At 51.4% G+C, this 25,979-nt stretch overlaps 1 protein-coding gene across 1 annotated transcript in view; it reads left to right on the top strand.

Annotated features, from left to right (window-relative positions):
• Positions 1–7,734: 7,734 nt before the first annotated feature.
• Positions 7,735–25,979, top strand: part of CSF2RB (colony stimulating factor 2 receptor subunit beta) — a 31,465-nt gene continuing 13,220 nt past the window's right edge. The window contains exons 1-9 of the mRNA XM_050926313.1: positions 7,735–8,098; positions 11,127–11,256; positions 13,347–13,531; positions 14,102–14,259; positions 18,926–19,097; positions 23,683–23,818; positions 23,909–24,069; positions 24,469–24,614; positions 24,718–24,889. Coding sequence (XP_050782270.1) covers positions 8,029–8,098; positions 11,127–11,256; positions 13,347–13,531; positions 14,102–14,259; positions 18,926–19,097; positions 23,683–23,818; positions 23,909–24,069; positions 24,469–24,614; positions 24,718–24,889 — 1,330 coding nt within the window. The 5' untranslated portion in view covers positions 7,735–8,028. The remainder of the gene's footprint in view (positions 8,099–11,126; positions 11,257–13,346; positions 13,532–14,101; positions 14,260–18,925; positions 19,098–23,682; positions 23,819–23,908; positions 24,070–24,468; positions 24,615–24,717; positions 24,890–25,979) is intronic.

The raw sequence follows: 25,979 nt of genomic DNA, 5'->3' as shown, positions 1-25,979 counted from the left end.
TGGGGAACTGTGGTGAATGGGACTTGTAGGGGTGGTGCTTGCAGAGAGGAGAGCAGAGCCGCATATGCCCCCAAGAGTAGCATGAGTACAGCAGGCCCAGTTATACTGGACAAGCATTTCTCTTCCACCACCAAACCTGCCATAGGCGCCGACTCTGTAGGTGCTCTGGGGAAAAATTAGTGGGTGCTCTGAACCCACCGGCTGCCAAGCTCCCCCCTCCTCACCTCCTTTCTCCCTCCAGTGCACCACATCCCCACTCCTCCCCAGTGCTCCCCCCCCACACTGCCTAATAGCTGTTTGGTGGTGCTTAGAACTTTCCAGAAGGGAGTGGGAGGAACGGGGACCCGGCGCGCTCAGGGGAGGAGGCAGAGAAGAGGTGGGGCAGGGGCGGGGACTTGGGGGAAGAGGTGGAATGGGGGCAGGAAGGGGGCGAGGACTTTGAGGAAGGGGTGGGATGGGGGCAGGGCAAGGGCGGGGCCAGGGGCTGGCACCACAGCAGCTTCTGGTGGGCCAAAGGTGTAATTGTAGCATCTCCCCTGAATAATCTATTATTTGGCAGGAGGGAATCTGCAGGTGACATGAATTCTGTGCTTATGTTTCTTTTATTAAAAAGTGTGTGTGGGGGGAAGCTGTGGCACCTTGGTCCCCCTCAGTTCTGGCACTGGTGCCTGCCGGACCCCACTTTGTATGCCTGTCCAGCTAAACTGTGAACCATTGGTAACTACTTACTGGGTATACTTTTCCAACCAGTTGTGCACTCACCTTAAAGTAAGTTTGTCTAGGTTATATTTCTCTAATTTGTTTATGAGAAGATCATGTGAGACAGTATCATAAGCCTTAATAAAGCTGAGCATCCCTGCCCAAGAGGCTTGTTGCTGTGAATAATAAACACTTATTTCTCTTTGAAGTTGGTCCATTGTGCAGCAGGGAAAGGGAAGGGAACTTCTGCTAATTAGAACAGCCTGGGGAGGGGCCATGGCAGACTGTACTGGCAGTCTCCTCTTTGTTCCTACTTGCCAGGTGTGGAGACGTTCGACTGAAGGATCCAGACACATCTGACTCCACAACCGATTAGCATACACCCTGCCTGGACGCAGGTGATGGCTTGTATTTTTCATGAACTGAAAGCTTGATGGAGATTGTGTCTTTTACAAAACTAAATACAACTTCCACTTTCAAGGCCTCGCAGGGTTGGAGCGAGGAGGGGAAAGAAGAGGACTGAAATAACATGGGATGCGGTAATTGATTGGCTCACAATCTGTCCTCTAAGTGAGACAAGGGACCTGCCAGGCATCTGAAAGCTGATTGACATGCCCAGGTTACAAAGCCTCCTAGAGGCTTAGGAGCTGTGTGCTGGATCACCTGTCACTTAGCCCTGGGGTTTACTCAAGCAAAGAAAACCTGAAGGTTTGTTTTGACTGGCAGAGACACATCTCTCCACCACCAATCTTGCAAGCCAGTTCTGTGAATGAGGGGTTGTTCTGCAGGGGAAGGAAAGGGAGGGAGAATGACCTCTGGCAAACAGAAACCTGTATCTGGGAAAAATCACCCTGGACTCTGGAGAATCATTTGATTCTACAGAGTGATGCAAAGCAAACCCTTTTTCCCCTGCATACACAGGGCCGGTGCAACCATGTAGGCAAACTAGGCGGCCGCCTAGGATGCCTAGTGATTGGGAGCACCTAAAAGTCCCCTCAGGTGAGGAGGTGGAGTGGAGGTGAGCTGGGTGGGGGGGGCGCGCGTGGAGGGCTGCCAGCAGTAACGGGGGGCAGGGAGGCGCACGGGGAACAGCTCCCTGCCCCAGCTCACCTCCACTCTGCCTCCTCCGCTGAGCACACAGCCCAGCTCTAAGTCTCCTCCAATCAGTGCCGCAAGCCTGGGCGGGGAGGAGAATTAGAGCGGCACCAGCGTGCTCAGTGGAGGAGGCGGAGCCGAGGTGAGCTGGATGGGGGAAAACCCAGGCAGGGTTAGCTTCTGTGGGGGGAGTCTCCCCAGGCAGGGTTAGCTGCCATGCTAGGAGAGAGCGGGGAAGTCTCCCCAGGGAGGGTTAGCTGCGGGGGCGAGGGAGGTCTCCCCAGGCAGGGTTAGCTGCTGTGGGGATGAGGGAGAGTCTCCCCAGGTGGGGTTAGCTGAAGTGGGGGAACAGGGGGAGTCTCTCCAGGCGGGGTTAGTTGCCGTGGGGGGACGAGGTGGAGAGGGATTAGCGGTCGTGGTGGGAAGGTAGCTGCTGCGGGGGGGGGGGCACCCCGGATGGGGGGCTGAGTTAGCTGCCATGGAAGGGCGGGGTTAGCTGGGTGGGAGGTGCAAGGTGGAAGTTTCGCCTAGGGTGCGAAACTTCCTTGCACCGGCTGTGTGCATACACACACTTTCACAGGCCTTGGGTGGCAGGCCAATCCTTGCCCACAGACAACCTGCCAACCTGAAACATATTCTCACCAGTAACTGCACACCACACCATAATAACTCTAGCTCAGGAACCAATCCATGCAACAAACCTCGATGCCAACTCTGCCCACATATCTACACCAGCGACACCATCACAGGACCTAACCAGATCAGCCACACCATCACTGGTTCATTCACCTGCACATCCACCAATGTAATATACGCCATCATATGCCAGCAATGCCCCTCTGCTATGTACATCGGCCAAACTGGACAGTCTCTACGGAAAAGGATAAATGGACACAAATCAGACATTAGGAATGGCAATATACAAAAACCTGTAGGAGAGCACTTCAACCTCCCTGGCCACACTATAGCAGACCTTAAGGTGGCCATCCTGCAGCAAAAAAACTTCAGGACCAGACTTCAAAGAGAAACTGCTGAGCTTCAGTTCATCTGCAAATTTGACACCATCAGCTCAGGATTGAACAAAGACTGTGAATGGCTTGCCAATTACAGAACCAGTTTCTCCTCTCTTGGTTTTCACACCTCAACTGCTAGAACAGGGCCTCATCCTCCCTGATTGAACTGACCTCGTTATCTCTAGCTTGCTTGCTAGCACACATATATATACCTGCCCCTGATATTTCCATTACATGCATCTGAGGAAGTGGGTATTCACCCACGAAAGCTCATGCTCCAAAACGTCTGTTAGTCTATAAGGTGCCACAGGATTCTTTGCTGCTTTTACAGATCCAGACTAACACGGCTACCCTCTGATACTTGACACTTCCACTCAGTTCCTTGATGGCATGCTTTCCTATATAGGTGCTAACAGCCACACTTCCACACACTCTCACTGCCTGCTCACAGACCCTTCTCCCGTCCCCTGTTCTCTCCACAGTGAGGAAATCCCGTGAAAACTTTGCTACAGTACTGAAATTCCATGAAAAGAAGTCCCAACAATGGTATGGGTCTATTACTAGACAGAAATGGTAGAATTGTCAGGAGTACAGAAATGGCAGATGTTTTCTATGACTACGGCCCTACCAAATTCACGATCCATTTTGGTCAGTTTTACAGTCATAGATTTAAAAAATTGTGAATTTCATGATTTCAGCTATTTAAATCTGAAATTTCACAGTGTTGTAATTGTAAGGGTCCTGACCGAAAAAGGAGTTGTGGGACGTCACAAGGTTATAGCAGAGGGGATTGCAGTACTGCTACCTTACCTATGTGCTGTTCTGCTGACGGCGCTTCCCTCAGATCTGGGCATCTGGAGAGTGGCAGTTGCTGGCCAGGAGCCCAGCTCTGAAGGCAGAGCCACCGCCAACAGCAGCACAGAAGTAAGGATGGCAACACCATACCAAGCCACTCTTACTTCTGCGCTGCTGCCTTCAGAGCTGGGCCTTCAGTCAGCAGCCACCACACTCTGGCTGGCGGCTGCTCAGCTCTGAATGCAGCAGCACAGAAGTAGGGGTGGCCTGGTATAGTATTGCCATCCTTACTTTTGTGCTCCTGCTAGTGGGGTGCTGCCTTCAGAGCTGGGTGCCCAGCCCACAGCTGCCTCTCTCCAGCCACCCAGCTCTGAAGGCAGCACAGAAGTAAAGGTGGTAATACCGTGACCCCCCTAAAAATAACCTTGCAACCCCCCTACAACGCCCTTTTGAGTCAGAACTCCCAATTTGAGCAACGCTGGTCTCCCCCGTGAACTCTGTATAGCACAGGGTAAAAGCACTCAAGAGTCCAGATTTCACGAGGTGAGACCAGATTTTGTGGTCTGTGATGTGTTTTTCATGGCCGTGAATTTGGTAGGGCCCTATCTATGACCATTTCTGTTCTGTATTTGGGGGTGGGTGGGAAGCAGGGTGATGTGTTCATATTGTATGATGAAGATGAAAGACTCTGTATTCTAATAGTAACTCAGAAGGATGTTAAACAGCAGCTACTGTACCATAGGTGCCGGCTTCCTCTGGGCCCGGGGAGTTCTTAACCCCCCACTCTGCCCCAGGCCCCGCTCCCACCCGACCCCTTCCCCCAAGTTCCCACCCCTGCCCTGCCTCTTCCCACTCCACCTCTTTCCCACCCAGTTCTTCCCCTCCCCACAGCATACCCCATCCGCACTCCTCCCCCTCCCTCCCAGAGCCTCCTGCACGCTGCAAAACAGCTGAATGCGGCAGGCAGGAGGCGCTGGGAGGGACGGGGAGGCCCTGGGACAGGAGGGGGGAGCTGGCTGCCAGTGGGTGCTGAGCACCCACTAATTTTTGTCCATGGGTGCTCCAGCCCTGGAACACCCACAGAGTCGGTGCCTATGAGTTAGACGTCTTTAAATCAGCAGGTCCAGGAATTTAAAAGAGCTGATTGAGGATGTCTGGGCTGTGAATGTTGGATTTCAATAAGTCTTAGAACACTGGAAAAGTTCTAGAGGACTGGAAGTAACCTAATGTTGTGCCAATACTTTAAAAAGTAAACAGGATGACCTGGATATTATAGGACTGTTGATTCCAGGTAAATTAATGGAACAGCTGAGATGGAACTCAATTAGTAAAGAATTACAGTTAACACCAATCAACTTGGGTTTATGGCAAATCGATCTTATCAGTTTTGATATTTTTTATGACATTACTAGTTTGGTTGATGAAGGTATAGTGTAGATGTAATATACTTGGGTTTCTATAAGGCATTTGAATTGGTACTGCCGGGTATTTTGATTAGGAAACTAGACTGATTCAAAATCAACATGTCACATTAAATGAATTAAAAACTGACTAATGGATAGGTGTCAGAATGTAACTGTAAATGGGAAATCATCATTGGATTGCTAGTGGGGTCTATAGGGATTGGTTCTTGGCCCTATACTATTTAACATTTTTATCAGGGCACAATTTAGCAAGGGCTATGGCAGATTTGCCATCACTGGAAATGTTAAAATCAAGATTCGCTGTTTTTCTAAAAGATCTGCGCTACTTCAACAAGGAATTTAATTCAGGGAAGCCCTATGGCCTGAGTTGGACAGGCGGTCAAACTAGATTACCACAAAAGTCCCTTCTGATAAGCTATGCAGGGAATCATTCCGGGGTCTTGTTCCCGTATACTTCCACTGTGCCTAGGGTCTTGGATGGGTACATACTTGGGGCTGCTAGCCCTTCCCACTGCACACACTGCTGTTTGCATTATATTTTAAACTAGCATTAGTATGTCTCCTTGAACTGGGAATCACACCCCAGCCTGAAGTGCAGATGTACCCTGTAGCAAATGGAGCTCTGCTCTTGAGTCTGACTCATTCTGGTCCCTTGCAATCTGTCTCATGGGGCTGCTGGACTCCAGTGTGCCCTAGCACTCAGCCTGATATAACCTTTTATAGCCTACCATTGTCGCCAGTCACCCCTTGCCGTGCCCCTTACACAGTCTCCCTGGGCACTGCACTCCAGAACCCCCCATCCGTGGCCTGTAAATGCCTTTACAGCCAACCTAAGAGGAATGCTGGCCCCCAGTTTGCCTTCATGCAACCACTTTGACCCTTATAACCCATGCCAAGGGGTTGCTAGGCTTCAGAGGGCCCCATCCTTGACACTCACAACTCTCCGTAGCCCACTTCATGGGCCTGTAGGTTGAAGGCTAATTGGTAGTTACAGGAAGTTGTATTTAAAACCATGTGGGATTCCTGGGTGAGTTATCCTACATTTCTACCCTCTAATTTTCTTCTAGCTCCTCTTGTGCTCTCTTTATTATTTAAAGTATGATGCAAAGCTCACTCAATTCACTGGAACACCAGGGGTCAATGTAGTAAAGAGTAATCCCTGCCCCCAAAGAACTACAATCTAGGTCATGGAAAGATACAGCAGGTGGATGAAACAAAAGGAGGGACAGAAAGGGAGGGAACTACTTCCCTTTCCCATCTGTCTTCTTCCGGAGGGTCCAAGTAGGTGGGGGGGGGATGGGGGGGAAGGAGATAGGAAGCGAGGGACAGCTTCTTTTAGCAGCATAATACTCTTGATTTCAAGAAAACAGTGTGCTCTGATTCCTGGAAACTGTTTTAATCAGAAACAATACAACATAAAAAGGAAAAGAGAAATACTTCCTCCCCCGCCCAAATTTTAAGAACTGCATCAGTAGGCACTCCAAGGGTTCAAACAAACAGCAAAAATAGGAAGTTCAGAGTCTGAGCGTCACACTCCAACTTCAGAGCGTTCAGGACTGTGTCTGCTCCCTGGAAGGAGGCATATGGGGTGTGAAAGCCCGCAGAGGGCAAAAGGTGCAGGGGATACCCCAGCTTCATTGTTTCCCAGGGAGATCCATTCCAGTTTTGGACAGCCATGGTCAATGCTGATTCCTGTATGTGTAAAGACGCTCCAACTGCCAGAGAGTGAGAACTGAGGGGGTCAGCAATCCACCTGCTGTGAGGCAGCTGTCCCGCCGGCAGCTCTTGGCTCAGGTGAGGAAACTCTGCCTTTACTGGGGAAAGGGTACATGCAGAGAGAGCCTGTCCCCAGACAGACAAGGGCTCATGAGCTCTGGAGCCATTAGTCACAGTGGAATCTCTTCTCTGTGATGAATGTTCTCTTGTCTAGCAGGCTATATTCTATCAAAGGAAATGGCATTTAGGAAGCTGGGGGTTGTTTTGGGTGAATCCCCTTCTCCATGTTCCCCCAAGTGGGAAAAAACCACAGACCAGACATCCCCAGAGCACAGAGGCTTGGCTCTGTGGCTGTGCCCAAGGTGGGGTGGGTCTGTTACACTCTTTAGAGAGCAGTAATATGGGAGCACATTCTCCAGTGGTGCAACTCCTTTCACTTCAGTGAAGAATTTGGCCCATGGGCTTTACATCACCGAATTCAATGCTAGATCCCACAAAAAGAAACAATAAATCTCCTTTGGGATTGTGCCTGTGAAGTGGGTCCCAAAGCAATTCCAGGGGAGCTGGCTGCAAACTGCCAGTTGGAATCACTTCAAAGCAATTCTCTCGAGGAGTGTCGCTGGAGGAGAAGCATGTGGGGGAGAATCCTAGAACTGAAGGAACATGAAGACTGAATCCCCATCTCATCCCAAGAGAGGGGAGATGTATATGAGTGGGGGAGATGGGGCGGGGTAGGGTAGGATGGTGAGTCTCCAGGGCAGGCTTGCGAACCAATGAAAAGCTGTGTATGTGTGCGGGGGAAGCCCAGTGGTGAATGAACATGGAGATTGAATTCCCCTCTCTCCTGCAATGAACTGGTCCTGGAACTAAATTTTATTCTCCAGCCTGTGTCCTAGAGTCAGGGATGGCTCCAGGCCCTAGCACGCCAAGAGCGTGGTTGGAGCGGCAAGCCACGAGGGGTGCTCTGCCGGCGCCGCGAGGGCACCCTGCCTGCTATGCTTGGGGCAGCAAAATCCCTAGAGCCGCCCCTGCCTACAGGAGGTCTGACTAGGTGACTTAATGGTCCCTTGTGGCCTTGATGGATCAGTGAAAGGTCCCCTCAGTGCAGGAGGGGAGGTTTTCTGTCTCACAGAAGGTCCCAAGCTCTTCCACTTGACCATCAGAGCTTGGCTTCCACATTCAACAGGTGACAAAGAAGGAGTTAACAAGTGTGAGTGCAAGAACCCCAGGCCGGTGACCAGCCCAGAGCACAGGGAGCAGGACTGAACTGGTGGGCTCAGGCTGGTATGAACATGAAGACATTCTGCAGTGCTCTGCTGGCTCTGTGTTGGGCTTTCAGAGTTGGAGAATCGCGAGGTGAGTTTCAGTTTCTTTTCCTCTTCTTTTTCTTTCCTACCCTTTTTATCATCTTCCCTCCCCTCCTTCCAGTCCCTTTACTCTTCTCCATTCCCTTTTCTTCTTTCCCCCTTTCCTCTACTGGACTGCTCCCTCTGCCATTCCAGATGCTTATGTTGGTGATTAGACTGACAGGCAAGATGGCGATTGTTTATGTGAATGGGTGGTATGGTAAATGGATAGAAATGTGGATGGACTTATAGATGGGAGGGTGCATGGATGAATGGAGAAATGGATGGATGGAGAAGTGATGGATGGTTGGATGGAGAAGTGGATGGATGGAAGAGGAGGAGAGTGAGTAGATGGATGGATGGACCTGTGGGCTATTGTGCAAATGTGTGAACAAGCTGGCTGGTGAGTAGGTGGATGAACTGGAGGTGTAGTGCAGGGATAGACAGACCCCTGAAGAAGAGTGAAGGGCTAGAATGACATGTAGATTCAGGTGGGAGTGTAAGTGACCAAATATCCATTTGGAGGTGTGGACAAATGGGAGGACGGCTCTGTGAGGTGTGTGAGGGAGAGAGACTGAGAGGAGGGGGGAAATGTGAGGGGCAGGGAGACAGAGCAAGTCACCAGTGTCAATGTCAAAGGCTCACGTCTAGGGGTGTCCATCCCTCTGAACCGTCTTAGTTCCTTCTTTACCGCTGCAGAGAACAAACAAGACCCTCTGTCATGTCCATTGACTGCTACTGTTTCTAGGTTTAATCTCCCATCTGTGCACAGTTAGAGCTAGTTCAGGGGTGGACAAACTTTTTGGCCCAAGGGTCGCATGTGCATATGGAAATGGTGTGGTGGGCCATGAATGTTCACAAAATCGGGGATTGGGGTCTGGGTTTGGGGTGAGGGCTCTGGCGGGGGGTCAGAAATGGGGAGTTCAGAGTGTGGAGCTGGAGCTCCAGGCTGAGGGAGGGGGTTGGGGTGCAGGGTCCAGATGTGGTGCTGGCTCTGGGCTGGGGATGGGGATGAGGGGTTGTGGGTGCAGGAGGGTTATCTGGGCTGGGACCGAGGGGTTCAGAGGGTGAGAGGAGGATCAGGGCTAGGGCAGGGGGTTGGGGCATAGGAAGGTGTCAGGGGTGCAGGCTCCAGGTGGCACTTACCTCAAGCAGCTCCTGGAAGTAACAGCATGTCCCCCCTCCAGCTCCTACATGGAGGTGCAGCCAGGTGGCTCGAAACATTGCCCCGTCCGCAGGTGCTGCCCCTGCAGCTCCCACTGTCCGCAGTTCCCAATGGGAGCTGTGGGTGTGGCGCTTGGGGCAGGGGCAGCATACGTAGCCCCCTGGATGCCTCTATGCATAGGAGCTGGAGGGAGGACATGCCGCTACTTCCAGGAGCCACACAGAGCATGCACGGAGCACAGCATGCACGGAGCAAGGCACGTCCTGGACCCTGCTGCCTGTCGGGAGATCAAGGGCCAGATTAAAATATCTGAAGGGCTGGATGTGGCCTCTGAGCTGTAGTTTGCCCACCCCTGAGCTAGTTGTTTGTTGCTTGTTCTAAGGCCTGGGCTACACTAGTGGGGGTGTGTGAACTAAGATACGCAACTTTAGCTATGCTATTCACGTAGCTGAATTAAAAGTATCTTAGTTCGACTTACCTGGCCATCCTCATGGCGGCGAGTTGATTGCCGCAGCTCCCCCGTCAACTCCACTTACTCCTCCTGCTGAGGTGGAGTACGGGCGTCAATTAGCGGATCGATTTATTGCATCCAGATGAGATGCGATAAACTGATCCCCGATACATCGAACAGTACCCACCGATCCGGCGGCTAGTATAGACGTCCCTAAGTCAACGTACCTTAGAGAGGGAGGAATTTCTCCGAATTCCACAATGTTCCCTCTGAGCCCCTGCTGCCCCAGCTCTGCACCAAGCCCAGACCCCATACAGACCCTAAAATTGGTTTCAGAGCAGGTGCCTCATGCACATCTCTCTTTCCAGAGGTGGATGTGCATGTCTGATGTCTGCTGTACTGGGGCAATCACGCTCCCCAGCCCAATGTGCTATTGGCAGGGCTTTCACCTCTCACACGCTGAGGGAAAGATACCCAAGTCTCCAGGCCTATCTGACCTCCGAGGCCATTAAGCTATGTGATCCATTCTCAGGTCCAAATCCCATGCTCACACCAGGTGAGCCCTCTTCATTGTCGAGTCCTTCACTTGGGCCTTAGAAGCATTTTGTGTCATGGCGTGACATGTGACATGTCATATAGTGCATTACTGCTAGCGACTCCTCCTGAAATAATGCAACAATAATAAAGCAGTCCAGGAGAAGGAATGGAGGCGGTTGGTGGGCACACTCCCGTATGCAGAGGAGGTTGTCTGACTAATGACATTGTGAGGACGCTCATGCCCCCCCACCCCATGGACACAGCTTTCACCAGGACAACTCCTACAATGTGAATCAGGACTGCCAACCCCCAGTGTTCAGAAATCAAGGGTCAGGCCCAAAAAATCCCAAGAGTGACTTAAATATCATGAGATTTGAATGAGAATACAGCTTGGTTGGGGTTGACTTGTCATTTGGTGTTGGTGTATTTAGGGATCATCCTTCAAGCTTCTCTTCCCTGCTGTGTAGGTCAGACACTTACTTTTTGTACATGAAAAGTGAGATTCTCGGGTAATAACCTCAGTGCAGATGTTGGGGCTTTTAAGAAAAACACTCAGTAGCCCGAGGCTTATGATAGATTCACACAAGTTGGCCAGACTGTGAATGCACAGGGACGATTCTCTCATTATCACAGCTCCTGGTAAGTAAACCTCTATTTTCCAGCCTCTGGACTGTGAGCATCGGGGAGGTGGAGTTTTTCATCCATGACCTCCCTGACACAGGAGCTCACTGACATGCGAGGGACTCCCAGGACAGTTTACCCATTCGCGCCTCGTTCCCCCATCTTTGCCCTTCCCCACCATGGCACCGGTGTGCACATCCTATTATTCCTCACTGCCCATCTCTATGACGCACTGGCAGTGTTGTGCTTTCCTTCCCCCTGCAGAGAGCCTCCCGATGCAGAGCCTGCGCTGCTACAATGACTACACGTCCCAGCTGACCTGCACATGGCAGGAATGCACAGCAGCACGACGCTTCCTCAATGTGACTCTTTACCATGAGGACAATGTAAACAAGTAAGTGCCTGACCCCTGCTCTGCTGCAGAAGGACACAAGAGGCCTGTGGCTGCTGAACCTAAGAGGTGGGAATGGGAGGAGGGAAAAGGATCCAAGCTGACAGCCAGGCTTTGAGTAGCACGTGGACACTTGTGCTGGCCCTGCTGGGGGTGAAAGTTGGAGACTCTTTTAGGTCCGCATTGGGAGGATGGGGAGATACAGGAAGGTGCACTGATCAGTTTATTTTCATTACTTTTTCTATCACTCTCCCTTGATTTTTCTGGGGGATCCCAGGTGTGAGTGATGGCAGGGCCTGTTTGCTTACTATACGTGGAGGGGAGAAATAGACATTAGAGTACAGCTGGGTTGAAGAGAGAAGGATGGTTACCCACTCCCAAACTTTCCCCTGGATCTTCTTTGTTGCAGGGTCAGAAGTAACATAGCTCTGGTGAGGTCAGGTTTGCAAAATAAGGATGGGTGGACAGACTGTGAAAAGAGGGAAGTGGTTATGTAAAGTTGCGCAATCAGGTTTCCGCCCAGAGTTACTGGGCTGTGTACCTCAGTATCTGCCCACTACATCTGTTTCCTTTAAAGAGGGGAACTGAGCCATCAGGCCTGGAGGGATGTGATGGGCAGAAAGGGAGAGGGACAGAAGGGGAGATGTGGAAAGCAAGAGATGGGGAGAGTGAAGATCAGGGTTTAAGAGTGGGGGAAAGTGGTGGAGAATAGGAAGGTATCATCTCTGTTGTCTTTTCGGGAAGAGATGCTGAAATCATTAGTGGCTTGATCTCATGCCTATTGAAGTCAGTGGAAGAACTCCCACTGACTTCACTGTGCTTTGGGTTGGGACCTAAGTGAGCCCATCACCTCTGGAAAAAAAAACCATACAAGGACTTGACCCTTGAGAGAATGCTTTGGAGTCCAATCAGATGAGCTGTGAGGATGGATCCTGGGATGAGCATGAACTAGTCAGACAACATGGACATTACTGCTAGCAATATGCCCGTGAAATACAGCTCTCTACTTATCCTTCACCGCACACAAGCACGCCACTACCACCAAGGTGGCCCAGTGCTTGGATGAGACCAGCTCATGTGTGAAGAACAGCTGGCTGAAGCTGAACCAGAGCAAGATAGAGGTGATGCTGGTGGGCAGAGGAAAGCATTTTGAAGAGTTTGCAGCCACAGTGCAGTCTCTCTTGGCTGAAGTCACATACCCACAATCAGTCAGTTCAGTCCATCACTGAGGAGTACTCACAGATTCCTCACTGACCCTAAGCTCTCACATAGGAGTGCCAGCAAATAACGCTTTTTATCATCTTTGGTTGGCTGGGAGACTCGGTCCCATCCTGGTGGACCTGGCTTCAGTTATTCACACCTTTGTCATTTCTTGGCTGGACCACAGCAAGGCAAAATACCTGGGCATGAAACCTTCAGTGTATAGGAAACTCCAACTAGTACAGAACACTGCAATGTGTCTCCTCAGCAACACAAGCTATCGGGAACTCACCACCACTGTCCACTGGCTTCCCACAGAATTTCAAATGAAGTTAAAGGTCTTGTCCTTATCTTCAAGGCTCTCCAGGGTTGGAGCCCAAGCCATCTAAGGGGCCATCTAATGTTCTGGAAAAAAGCTCCACTCTGGCACAATGGAATTCTTGTCACTAAGAGTAACACTCATCTGTGCTGGAGACAGAGCTTTCTCAGGGGCCAGTCTGAGACTGGAATCAACTTCCATGGAAACTTAACAAGTGTCACAACCTCACCACCTTCCACTCCGAGTGCAAGGCAATCTCTTTGACATGCCTTTGCTAATATAAATCCACAGCAACATGTATATGTTTTAAAAAAAAATCCCTACCAACACAAGACACTACACTTCATATGCTTTTCCCCCTGGGAAGAGGATGAGAGACACGCCCACAGATGACAGATGTGAAGTCACATTGCTTAATGATCTTCTCAAAGGCGCTCAGATGCTACAGTGATGAGCACAGCATAAGAATCTATATAGACTAGAACAGAATGTGGGGAAGGTTTCAGGAGCCTAATTTGGGATTTTCTATCTGTACCTAAATCAGCTTCTCCTAGGTCTCTCTTTTCACACACAGTAACAGCATACAGATGCCATGTGAGCCTCAGCAAACCAAGAGGTTGCCTGACTGCCAGGACTCCTGTGTCTCCTGGAGCTGCCACAGGAACAGCACCCTTTTTGCAATTGGGGTGCACGACAGATACACTTTCAAACCCGATCAGTTGCTGCAGACCGAGCTGAACGTCAGCCTCTTCCAGAATGGTAAGGGCAAGACACCCACCTCTCTCTTTGCTCCAGGAATATTTGAGATCCTTTGAAATTAATACTTCTTCCTCTGCCCTGATCCCCTAACCCTAGTCAAGAATCCTGATCACTAACCTTTAACCTTACTTCCGCATGCCAGCCTATTATCTTGCCAGGAATAGTTTCATTTCCACTGTGAGGCCTGTGCTCCTGTTTCTCACTTAGAGGATGATGGATGGATCGATTCCTTCCTTACCGGCCTACAATGGAAAAGCCAAACGTATTCCTCCCAGTTGACTCACCCCCTTGCTCTGGCTGAGTGTCTCTGTCATTAGGAAAAAACTGATCTCAAACAAACCTTTTTACTCAGAAAAATATTCAGTAATATGTATTCACCTTTAAATTAATACCGCACTCATGTCCCTATTACCCTTCTGTTCTGTTCACCACCATTTTTACTATGGCCTTGGCAATTCCACCTGTTACACTGCCAAGTGCCAACAGGATAAGAATTAAACAGGCCCTCTGCCCACTCTCCATCCTCATCTACTAATAACCGCAACCTGTGTTTTCCCTTCTCATTTCCAGTCCAGCCCCTCCCGCCTCAGAAGCTCTGGATCAACGTCACAGAAGCAGGTGACTTCTTGCTGGCCTGGGAAGCAGCAGAAGGGAGTAAGGGAAACCACTGGGTCCATGATGAATTGGAGTTTGAAGTGACCTACAGGAGGGAATGGGAATCCTGGGAGGTAGGCATGAGATGTGCTTAGGCATTGGCATGTGCTGTTCTTGGTCGCACCTTTTAGAGGGTAGAAAACAACCCTTGCAATCCTCTGAAACCTGCTTGGCTACTGCTGAACCCAACTGATTCTCTGAAACCTGAATGGCCCAGAGGATGGGTCCGTGCACGCTGCAGCTAGCTGTGTGCACATCTTACAATTCTTCTTCGAGTGATTGCTCATATCCATTCCAGTTAGGTGTGCGCGCCGTGCGTGCACGTTCATCAGAAGACTTTTTACCCTAGCAACTCCAGTGGGCCGGCAGGTCACCCCCTAGAGTGGCGCCGCCATGGCGCTCGATATATACCCCTGAGGGCCCACCCGCTCCTCAGTTCCTTCTTACCACCGTGTCGGTCATTGGAACTGTGGAGCACAGCATAGCTGTCCTCCACGTCCCTAGCTCTCCTTCGTTTCACTGTTCTCATAGTTGTAGATAGTTGTAAATAGTTGTAAATTGTAGTTAGTTATTGTTAATTGTAGTATAGTTTGTATATACTTATTAGCGGGTTTGGGCTGTAGCCCTTCCCTGCGCCCGGCACCGGGCCCATGCCTGGTTCGCCGGGGTTCAAGCAATGCTCGGCCTGTAAAAAGCCGATGCCGACCAGCGATCCCCACGACGCCTGTCTGAAGTGCCTGGGGGAATCGCACTTTTCAGACAAGTGCCGCATCTGTAAGGCTTTTAAGCCTCGGACAAAAAAGGAGAGGGACCAGAGGTTAAGGACTCTCCTAATGGAAGCGGCACTTAATCCTGTGGCCTCGACGCAGAGCGCCGACTCCACGCCGGCACCGGACCGCGCCGGCACCAGAAAGACACCCCGGCACCGACCTTCCCCAGCACTGGGACCCGAAGCAAGATCCTCGAAGTCTGCGACTCCATCCTTGCAGGCTCGAGCGGAGCGCCCGGCACCTACCTCGGCCGCGGCACCACCAGCAGGGATTCCGTCGACTCCGGGCCCCGGAGGTCCGTCGACTCCGGTCCCTCCTAGCTCCCCTATAAGATCTAGGGTTGAGCTATTGGTCCCTTCAACGCCAGAGACTTTCACTTCGGCGCGGGACCTAATTGCTCTCACGGAGCCTACCCAGTCTCAACCCCCGGTATGGGTCATATCCAGAGGCAAGCCTGCGACAATGTGAGCGCCGTCTCCGGACTCGCCCGGCCGGCACCGATCCCCTTCGAGGTCCCGGCACCAGGACGTTCTCGCTCCAGGCGCTGTTTGCAGTCCCGGCACCGCTCCCCTCGGCAGTACCGGTCGCACTCGTGGCGCCGGTCATCCTCCAGACAGTCTCGCTACTCCCGGCACCGGTCTGGATTGAGTCGCCGCTACCGGCACCGAGACTCCAGGAGCCGTTCCTGTCGTCGATCAGCACCCCGGTTGACCTCCCGGCACCTAGCTGGTGGCAGGTCCCGGTCTCGGTTGACCTCCCGGCACCGCGCCGGAGGCAAGTCCCGGTTGACCTCACGGCACCGTGCCGGAGGCAGGTCCCGGTCCCGATCCCGGCACTGGTACGATTCCCGGTACTGGTCCCCGACACCGAGAAGATTGTCGGCGTCGAGACCGAAGGAGCCCTACCAGGCACGTTCGGCCCCACCATGGCCCTCCCGGCAGCCGTCTGTCTCATTGCAGACAGACAGCATGTACGCCCTAGACGCAGACAGACCCGCGGCCCTCTTCCATGACCCTCCTCCGCAGGATCAGGGACCGCAGCAGTGGGGTTTCTGGACGCCCTGGGCATACCATCAAGCCCAGGGCCCTCAACACATTCCACCTCAGCCTGTGACGTCTGAGCACAGGGCTCCGGAGGCCTCGTTGTCTCACTCTCCCCCCTCTCCAGCGGGGGAAGACCGATCCAACCAGCAGGGCCCTGAGCTCCCTCCGGAATCAGAGGCGCTGGTACAGACGGAGCCCCCCGGGGACCCACTCCTACTGGGAGTCTCCTCGTCGTCCTCCCCTGATGAGGCAGTGGCGGGAACGTCATCCTCCAGTCCTCCCCCACTCGACCTCAGGGTGCACCAGGACCTCCTCAGGCGTGTAGTGCAAAACTTGAACTTGCAGGATGAGGAGGTTTCGGAAATCGAAGATCCTGTGGTGAGCATTCTCTCAGCAGATGCTCCCACCAGAGTCGCCCTTCCCTTTATCAGGACTATCCAAGCCAATGCTAATACCATCTGGCAATCACCGGCCTCCATCCCTCCTGCTGCACGCGGGGTGGAGCGCAAGTATATGGCACCCTCCAAAGGTTATGAGTACCTGCATGTACACCCAACCCCGTGCTCCCTCGTCGTGCAGTTTATGAACGAGAGGGAGCGCCACGGGCAGCAGGCCCCAGCACCGAAGTCCAAGGAGGCGAGGTGTATGGACCTGCTAGGCTGGAAGGTCTACTCGGCGGGCGCCCTCCAACTCAGGGTCTCTAACCAACAGGCCCTCCTTAGCCGCTATGCCTATAACTCCTGGGTGGCAGCCGATAAGTTCAAGGAGTTGTTGCCTCAGGATGCGCGTCAAGAATTTGCGGCAATTCTTGATGAAGGCAAGAAGGTCGCAAGAACTTAATTGCAGGCATCCTTGGACGTGGCAGACTCGGCCGCCAGAACTCTGGCTTCCGGGGTTACAGTGCGCCGCATCTCCTGGCTACAGGTTTCTGGCCTTCCTCCGGAGCTCCAACACACCATCCAGGACCTCCCGTTCGAAGGTCAGGGCCTGTTTTCAGAGAAGACGGACCCCAGGCTGAAAAGCCTGAAAGACAATAGGGTCATCATGCGCTCCCTAGGGATGCACATGCCCGGGACGCAGCGTAGACCCTTCCGGCCGCAACAGCAACAGCAGCACCGGCCCTATCCCCAGTACGCCAGCGGCAGGACTTTAGTAGACGCCGAAGCAGAAATGACCGGTGCAGACAATCGGGCAACCAAGGGGGGCAGAATCAGGGCTCCTCTAAAGCCCCACCTGGCCCAAAACCTTCATTTTGAAGGTGCGCCCGAGGACGCTGTACCAGTTTCCCCCTCGGATCCGTCCCCCCCGTTTTCCAACCGCCTTTCGTTCTTCCTCCTGGCGTGGACCCAAATAACTTCCGACCGTTGGGTCTTACGCACTGTGCAAACAGGATACCGTCTGCAATTTATTTCATACCCTCCATCCCGCCCCCCACCCTCGTCCCTCTTCAGGGACCCCTCTCACGAGCTATTCCTCCTTCAGGAGGTGCGGATGCTCCTCGACAAAGGAGCCATAGAGGCGGTTCCGGAGAATGAGAAGGGCAAGGGGTTTTATTCCTGCTATTTTCTGATCCCCAAGGCCAAGGGAGGCCTCAGACCTATCCTCAACTTGCGGGAACTGAACAAACATATGATGAAGTTGAAATTCCACATGGTATCCCTGGGGACCATTATCCCATCGCTGGATCCTGGAGACTGGTACTTCACCCTCGACATGCAGGACACTTATTTTCATATAGCCATTTTTCCGCAGCACAGACGCTTCCTTCGGTTCGTGGTCGACCGCCACCATTATCAATTTGCAGTCCTCCCATTTGGCCTCTCCACGGCCCCGAGGGTATTCACGAAATGCATGGCGGTCGTCGTCGCATATCTTCGGCGCAGTCACATACACGTATTCCCCTATCTCGACGACTGGCTGATTCGAGGCACGTCAGAGTCGCAGGTCCGCAACCACGTCAGCAAGATCAGCAGACTCGTTGGAGCTTTGGGCCTCATTATCAACATGGACAAGTCCACTCTGCTCCCCACGCAGAGGATAGAGTTCATCGGGGCCATTCTGGACTCCACCTTGGCCAGGGCCGTTCTGCCACTGCCCAGGTTCCAGTCGCTGTCAGCCATCATTCGTGCCTACAGATGGCTTTCCTTGCCCGCGTGCCCATCCAGGAGATCTGTAGGGCAGTGACCTGGTCCTCCGTCTGCACCTTCGCTTCCCATTACGCTCTGGTCCAGCAGTCCAGAGATGACGCGGCCTTCGGCTCTGCAGTGCTTCATGCCGCGGCTTCTCACTCCGACCCCACCGCCTAGGTAAGGCTTGGGATTCACCTACCTGGAATGGATATGAGCAATCACTCGAGGAAGAAAAGACGGTTACTCACTTTTGTAATTGTTGTTCTTCGAGATGTGTTGCTCATATCCATTCCACACCCGCCCTCCTTCCCCACTGTCGGGGTAGCCGGCAAGAAGGAACTGAGGAGCGGGTGGGCCGGCAGGGGTATATATCGAGCGCCATGGCGGCGCCACTCTAGGGGGCGACCTGCTGGCCCACTGGAGTTGCTAGGGTAAAAAGTCTTCCGACAAACGTGCACGCACGGCGTGCACACCTAACTGGAATGGATACGAGCAACACATCTCGAAGAACAACAGTTACAAAGGTGAGTAACTGTCTCATCCTGTGCCGTCCAGCCTTGGCTAGTCATGGCCAGAGATCTATCAAGTAAAAAGCAGCCTCTGCACTATGAGAGCAATGAACCCTGCACAAGCAGTATCTGGCTCCGCTTTACCCCGAGATCACAGCACTGGCTGTGCTTGGCTAAAGCAGAATTGCCCAAGAAAAGGATCCTCCCATGCCTCTCTAACAAGTCTCTCTCTCTCTCTCTCTCTCTCCCCCCTACCCCTGACTCCTCACTATCTCTTCACCATTGGCAGAACTCTTCTTCGGTGTCAGTCGCAAACTCCTCCCATTGCCTGCTGAGGCGTGATGCCCTTGTGCCGGGCAGCACCTATGTAGCTCGTGTGCGATCCAAGCCGAGCCAGGGCGCTGGTTGGTCTGGGCAGTCCAGCGAATGGAGCACTGCCGTGTCCTGGAAGTCCCAGGAAGGTAATTCAGGAGGCCGAGGGGCTGTGCGGAGAAGCGGGGACGTGATGAGAACCTGGCAGTAGAGGGATATTGTGCTTTGCTTCCAGAGGATTTGAGGGCTGAGCTGATGACATTGGAGAATCTCTGGAATTTGATGAAAATGGTCCAGTTTCACCGGTGTTCTCTTATTTGAAGTGAATTTGGTGCCACTGATAGGTAGCAGAGCAGTAGCTGCAGAAACTTCAGTGCTCTGGTGAGTCCCATGGCACAGGTACCAGTCCCAGTGCAGCACTGGCAGGGGCAGTACAATCTCCTTATACACACTTCCCCTGCCACTGCACCTGAAACCCCTTGCCTTGATGAGACCCTTCTAGGTGTGCTCAGTATCCGGCCTCTCAGCAATAGGGCCAGTGAGTGCCGGTGGAGATGGTGGGTTTTGGGATGTGGGCTCAGGAGAGGCCAGTCTCTCTGTCTCTTGCAATCTGTGGATTGTATCTTTTGGATGAATGGACCAGCGTAATGCTCTGGGCTCTCATAGAAAACCCTGAAACAGAGGGCATCTCTACACTACTAAATGATGTTGACCCAAATGATGTTGGCATACAGCCTCTGCAGTGATTAAATCACTTTTGTGCGTCCACACTATGCTCCTTGTGTTGGTGGTGCGCATCCTCACCAGCGCTGCTTGCATCGATGCAGAGAGCAGTGCACCATGGGTAGCTATCCCAGTGTGCAACTCGCCACCATCTTGCACAGGGTATTTTGGGAAGGTTTTGCAATGCCTCATGGGGCCAAAATGAGTGGCACAGCGGTGACTGGGAACATGATTTCAACATTCCAGAATGCAGTGTTCTCCATCCCATAATTTCATCTGCATCCCATAATGTTCTGTGTCCTCAACCTAAGCACGTGTGCCAAAGGTGGCATGTGAGCTGATTTTGTTTTAATGGCAGGCTGCAGGTCCTGGCCGCTGCTGAGCCTGCTGCCAGCCTGGGGTTCTGTTCACTCAGCCGGTAGCAGGCTAAGCAGGGCCAGGAGCGGGCTCAGTGGGCTGGGGTTCCATCCGCTGGCTCTTGCCAGCCAGAGTCCTGGCCACCAGCCTGCTCAGCTCACTGCCAGCCTGGGGTCCCAGCCGGAACCCCAGGCCGGCAGTGGGCTGAGCGGGCTGGTGACCTGCCATTAAAAAAAAGATCGTCTCATGTGCCACCTTTGGCACACGTGCTGTAGGTTAAGGACCCCTTTTCTAGTGTATACTGTGTGTACTGTACTTTATGGTAATTTTCACTATACACGAATTTCCTCTTATGCGCTGACCTTAGAACCTAACCCCCACCTAAGATGTAATTCCACTGTAGTGTAAAAAAAAAATTGGGGGCACTGCTTTTTGGCACCCCCAAATCTTGGCGCCCTAGGCGGACACCTAGTTTGCCTAGTGGTTACACCAGCCCTGCATCCAGCCCTGCTAACCTGAATTCATTCAAACTAGTCAGAAGATCTCTGATGTGTTCTTTATTTATTCTGATCTGCATCCCTTCCTCTTTATTATCTATGGTAACTTCACTAGTCATCCAGTCACATGTTCTTTTCTGTGAAAGACTGAAGCAAAGGAAGGTAGCATAGCTGCTTAATGCCTACTATCTTCCATTACCAGCTCACTTTCTCCATTGAGCAGCAGGCCCACATCATCCCCAACTTTTCTTTTTCATCTGACACATTTGTAGAACTCTCTTCTTGTCTCTAACATTCCTTGTCAGATGTAACTCATTCTTGCCTTGGCTTTCTTGATTTTGTCCTTACACACTCACACTGTTCCCATGTATACTTCCTTAGTGACACGGCCCTCCTTCCATTTCCTGGATGTATCCCACTTGGTTTTTAGATAGGTAAAAAACTCCTTGTGCAGCCACTTTGGCTTCCTGTGGCTCTTCTTATCTTTCTTCTGCATTAGAATAGCTTGATGTTTAGCTTCTAATATTACATCTTTTAGGAATGGCTAGCGCACTTCGGCTCCTTTTCTTCCTAATTGGTCTTTCCATGGGATCTTTCCTACTATTTCTCCAAGTTGGCTGAAATCTATCTTTCTGAAGTCCAGTGTTCTTGTTTGGCTGTTCTCATGTCCTCCTTTCCTTAGGATCTTGAATTCTATCAGATCATGATCACTTCCTCCCAAGTTCCCGGCCACCTTCATGTTCACAACTAATTCATCCCCGCTGGTCAACACCAGGTCCAAAATGGATGACCCCCTAGTTGTTTCTTCAAAGTTGTCCCCTACACATGCTAAGAATTTGAAAGACATACTATGTTTTGCTGTAATAGTCTTCCAGCAGATATCAGGGAAGTTAAAATCCCCCATTAATATTAGCTCATGTGTGTTAGCTAATCTTGTTACCTGCTTGTAGAATGCCTCATCCACTTCCTCTTCTTGATTTGGTGCTGTATAATAGACCCCCACCATAACATTACTACTAAGCTTTTCCATTTTTATCCTTGCCCAGAAACTCTCAGTATTTGTGCCATTCACTTCCTCTTGGACCTCAGAGCAAGTATCCACATCCTTGATGTACAGCACAATGCTGCCTCCTTCCCCCCCCCCCATACCTATCCATTTGGAACAAACTATATCCCTCCAATCATGAGAGGTATCCTACCAAGTCTCTGTAATGCCAATTAAGTCATCATTTTCTTCATATACCATGACTTCCAGTCCATCCTGCTTATTCCCCATACTCCTTGCATTGGTATACAGACACTGAAGATATTTTGCAGACTGCTTGGTTGCTTTTCCTCTTGCCTTTTTAATGAGTTGTGGTTTCTATAATGATTCCTTGGAGGCTAGATTACTGTGGGACATAGAAAGAAACAATTCAAAGTTGTTGACGGCATTCACGGAGCAGCTGCAGATGATGGAGAGCTGGTTCTGGGTCCGAGAAACAAGCATTGACTGGTGGGATCACGTTGTCATGCGGATTTGGGATGATGAACAGTGGCTGCAGAACTTTTGGATGTGCAAGGCCATATTCCTGGATCTATGTACAGAGCTTGCCCCAGCCCTCCAACTCAGACACCAAAATGAGAGCTGCATGGACAGTGGAGAATAAGGTGACCAGATATCCCGATTTTATAGGGACAATCCCAATAGTCAAGGCTTTGTCTTATATAGGCACCTATTACCCTGCACTCCATCCCGATTTTTCACACTTGCTATCTGCTCACTCTAGTGGAAAGTGAGTGATCTCAGTGAAAAAAATCCCCATGGTTATAGCTGCCTGCTGTGTTCTGCATAATATCTGTGAAGCAAAGGAGGGAAAGTTTCCACCAGGGTGGAGGATGGAGATGGAATAGATGTCCGTTGAGTGGTGCGGGAAAATGTCCTATTGTGGTGAAAGAAATAAGGCAGCTCTCCCCAGAAACCTTCAGCAGGGGATTGCAGACTACCTCCAGCAGTTTCCTCAAGGTCTTTATGGAGGATTCCTGGGACATCCTGGTGCACATAAAGAAACTATTCTATGGGGACCCTTCTTCCTAACTCTAGAGGGGGATGAGAAGCGGATAGCAACACTACCTCTATTGGTTATTTCATTACCTCTTCCGGCATATGTAAAAAAAAGTAAATCAACAGATCTGTTGGCAAACTGCAGCCTTATCAGAGGTTCCTTCCCCTGCATCAGACTCACCTATGCTGGACTGTAGGGACTGGCTGGACTGCCCAGGACTCAAAAACAGGTCCTGGCTCACTGTGAGGCTGGAACCCCCAGTCACCTGTCCTCCATTCTCCTCCTTCTCTTCTTCCTCCACCTCCTCTTCAACTTATGGCAGGGGCCTGTGACTCGGGCTCCTCTGAAATACCCATGGGGCTCTTGGGGGTGGTAGTGGGGTCTCCACTGAGGATGGCATGCAGCTTTTCATAAAAATGGCAGGACTGCAACTACACACCAGAGTGATTAATAGCCTCCCTTGCCTTCTGATACACCTGCCACAGCTCCTTGGCTTTCACATGGTGCTGCTGCTGGTCCCTCCTGTAGCCCTTCTCCTCCATGCCCCAAGTGACCTTCTCCTAGATGTTGACATTTCTACGTCTAGCTCAGAGCTGTGCCTGCTCTAGAGCTGCTAGGTGAGTTCTCCAAGCTGGGCAAACAGAAAATGGAACTTCAAGAATTCATGGAGCTTTAAAGAGGAGCGCTGGCTTCCTGTGTGCCTGGCTGCTGAGCAATGAAGTTCAAAATGGTGACCAGAGTGGTCAAAATGGGGCATTGTGGGACACCTCCTGAAGGCCACTAATGGCTGATGTAAGTAACGCAGTGTCTACACTGACACTGCTTCTACCTAACTACATCTATCTAAATTCTATGCTGCTCATGGAGGTGGAGTTATTAAGTCAGCATAGCAGGTGCGTTAAATCAGCAGGAATTAAATTTTAGTGTAGACATTTACTTAGTTAGGTCAACGTAAGCTGCCTTACATCAACCTAACTCTGTAGTGTAGACCAAGTCTAAAAGTTTTCCTTTCTTCCCTCAAAGGTCACAATCAGTCCCTGCTCCACTGTCCCCCCCCATCCCTCCCAACCCTGCCCCTCCCAGAGCTACACTAACCACTGGCTCCTCACTAGGGGATGAGGCTCAGCCCAAGAATCTTCGCTGCCTCTTCAATGGGGTTGATCGGCTAACGTGCAGCTGGGAAGTGAGGAGAGAGGTCACCAGCTCTGTCTTGTTCACGCTCTTCTACAGAACCCCACCGGCATCAGAGTAAGTGACCTAGCCATGGCAGCGTATGCTTGTCCTCCTGGATCTGACTATCCCTCCTGCTCACTCAGGCCTGGCTGCTCTCTTCCCCAGAGAGACAGAATGCTCTCCAGTCCATGAGGAGGAATTGCCTGGCAGCCACTACCTGTTCCACAGCTGTGAGATCAATGTCACCAACCCCAGCAGGCTGAGCCAGTACCTCATAACTGTCCGGCCCAAGAAGGAGGAGAAACTGATTAAAGCCTGCAAAAACAGTGAGAGCCCATTTGGTTACTCAGCCCAGGGTTATCTGGTGGTTTCTCCTCCAGCTCAGGAAACGCTTGGGTTGGCAGAGAGGTGGAATGGTTAACAAAAGAGCTAGACAGTGATGTGTGGGTGGGGCAGAGGGCTGGTAAAGGAAGCTCCCAGCACTGGAGCTCCTGACAGGCACCGACAGAGCACTGCTGTGAGGAGGTACAGAATGGGCGTGTGGAGATGAGATGAGTCAGATAGGGGCACTGCTATTAGTAGTCCTTGGTGCTAGTCTGCTCAGGCAACAAGTTTTGCACCCATGTATCCTTAATACTGCCCACAAAGCAGAGTGGGAAAGGGAATGGGCAGAAAGATAAGCTAGGAGATGGATGCATGTTCCTAATGCGTTGTTTGTGTTCTAGTCAAGCCACTTGCACCTGTCAATGTGACAATGACAAAGACGAAAGACCAGAAGTATGAGCTGAGATGGACAAAACAGATCCTAAGCTATAGCTTTATAGGCCAGAGATATGAATTCTTGTATTGGAAGACTGGTGACATCATAGAGGTAGGTGATAGTACTGCTGGGAGCCTAGGACTCTGGGGAGGTGGGTGGATGGGACAAAGAGTTCCTCACCCCTCCTCCATCTCTTCTCCTCTTCTTTTCCCAGAATGCCAAGCTTGTAAACATCAGCAATGACAAGCCTCCCTTCATCTTCACCCTGCAGATGCTGGAGCCCTCCACACACTATAGGGGAAAAATGCGGGCGCGGGTGCACTTGGACAGCTACAATGGGCTCTGGAGCGAGTGGAGTGAGGAGTGCACCTGGGAAACTGAGAGTGGTACATCCCAGTTGGGCTACTGGCTTGGGGCTTTGGGGGAGGGGGTCAGTTCCCTCCCTAGATAAACGGGTCCCTTAGCTGGGGTTTATGGGGAACCAGGGTTTCATACAGTTAATTGAGCAAAGAGACTGACCAGGGTCCCCTTGGTACCTGGCTGCTTGCTTCAGATCACAGAGAAGGAGTATAATTGGCTTATCTAAATGGGAGCCCAGGGCTGCCATTCTCCATGGGAGCCAGAAAACTATATGCAAATCAGGGGCTGGAAGTGGATGCACTAGGTGAGGAGGGAAGGGGGGCCTCCACAAGGAGGATTAGAGGCATGAACTGCTTACACTGTCAGAGTGTCGTATAGCGGTTTTAGTTCCATGATCCCCAGGAAAATTAGGGAGGTGTGACATTCCCCTCTGGTGTTATATAGACCGGTGATCTGCTAGGTCACTCCAATCTTTGACTCTGGGAGCCAGCCTTACCCTGCTCTGCTGTGAGAACCCCCCCTCCTGGGCTGTTCACGCACAGCCTCTGGCATGTAAGCTGCTCCTAGCTACTTGCAACAAAATGACACTAGTCAATATCTCCCGTTCCAGACAACCCTAGGAATCTGCATCTTGCAATGTCCAGTTATGCCCGCTGGGTGCTGCAAGCTTATATGAGTTTGTCAATTTAACAAAGAAATTGATATGTACCAGGCTTGTTTTCCCAAGGAGAGACTCTGACATGGTTCAAACCACACACACTGCTTCAGGTAGAATAAACAAACAGATTTATTAACTACAAAGATAAATTTTAAGTGATTATAAGTCAAAGCCTAACAAGTCAGATTTGGTCAAAGGAAATAAAAGCAAAACACATTCTAAGCTGATCTTAACACTTTCAATGTACTTACAAACTTAGATGCTTCTCGCCACAGGCTGGCTGGTTGCTATTCAGCCAGGCTGTCCCCTTTGATCAGTGCTTCAGTCGCTTGGTGTGGTGTCTGTAAATGTAGATGGAAGAGAGAGGAAGAGCATGCCAAATGTCTCTCCCTTTTATCATTTCCTTTCTCCTCTCTTGGCTTTTCCCCGTGCCCCAGAGTCAGGTGAGCATTACTGAA

The sequence above is a fragment of the Gopherus flavomarginatus genome, chromosome 1 (assembly GCF_025201925.1).
Source record: "Gopherus flavomarginatus isolate rGopFla2 chromosome 1, rGopFla2.mat.asm, whole genome shotgun sequence".
NCBI lineage: Eukaryota > Metazoa > Chordata > Testudines > Testudinidae > Gopherus > Gopherus flavomarginatus.
The sequence above is the reverse complement of the archived record's forward strand: the minus strand, read 5'-3'. Positions and strand labels throughout refer to the sequence as shown.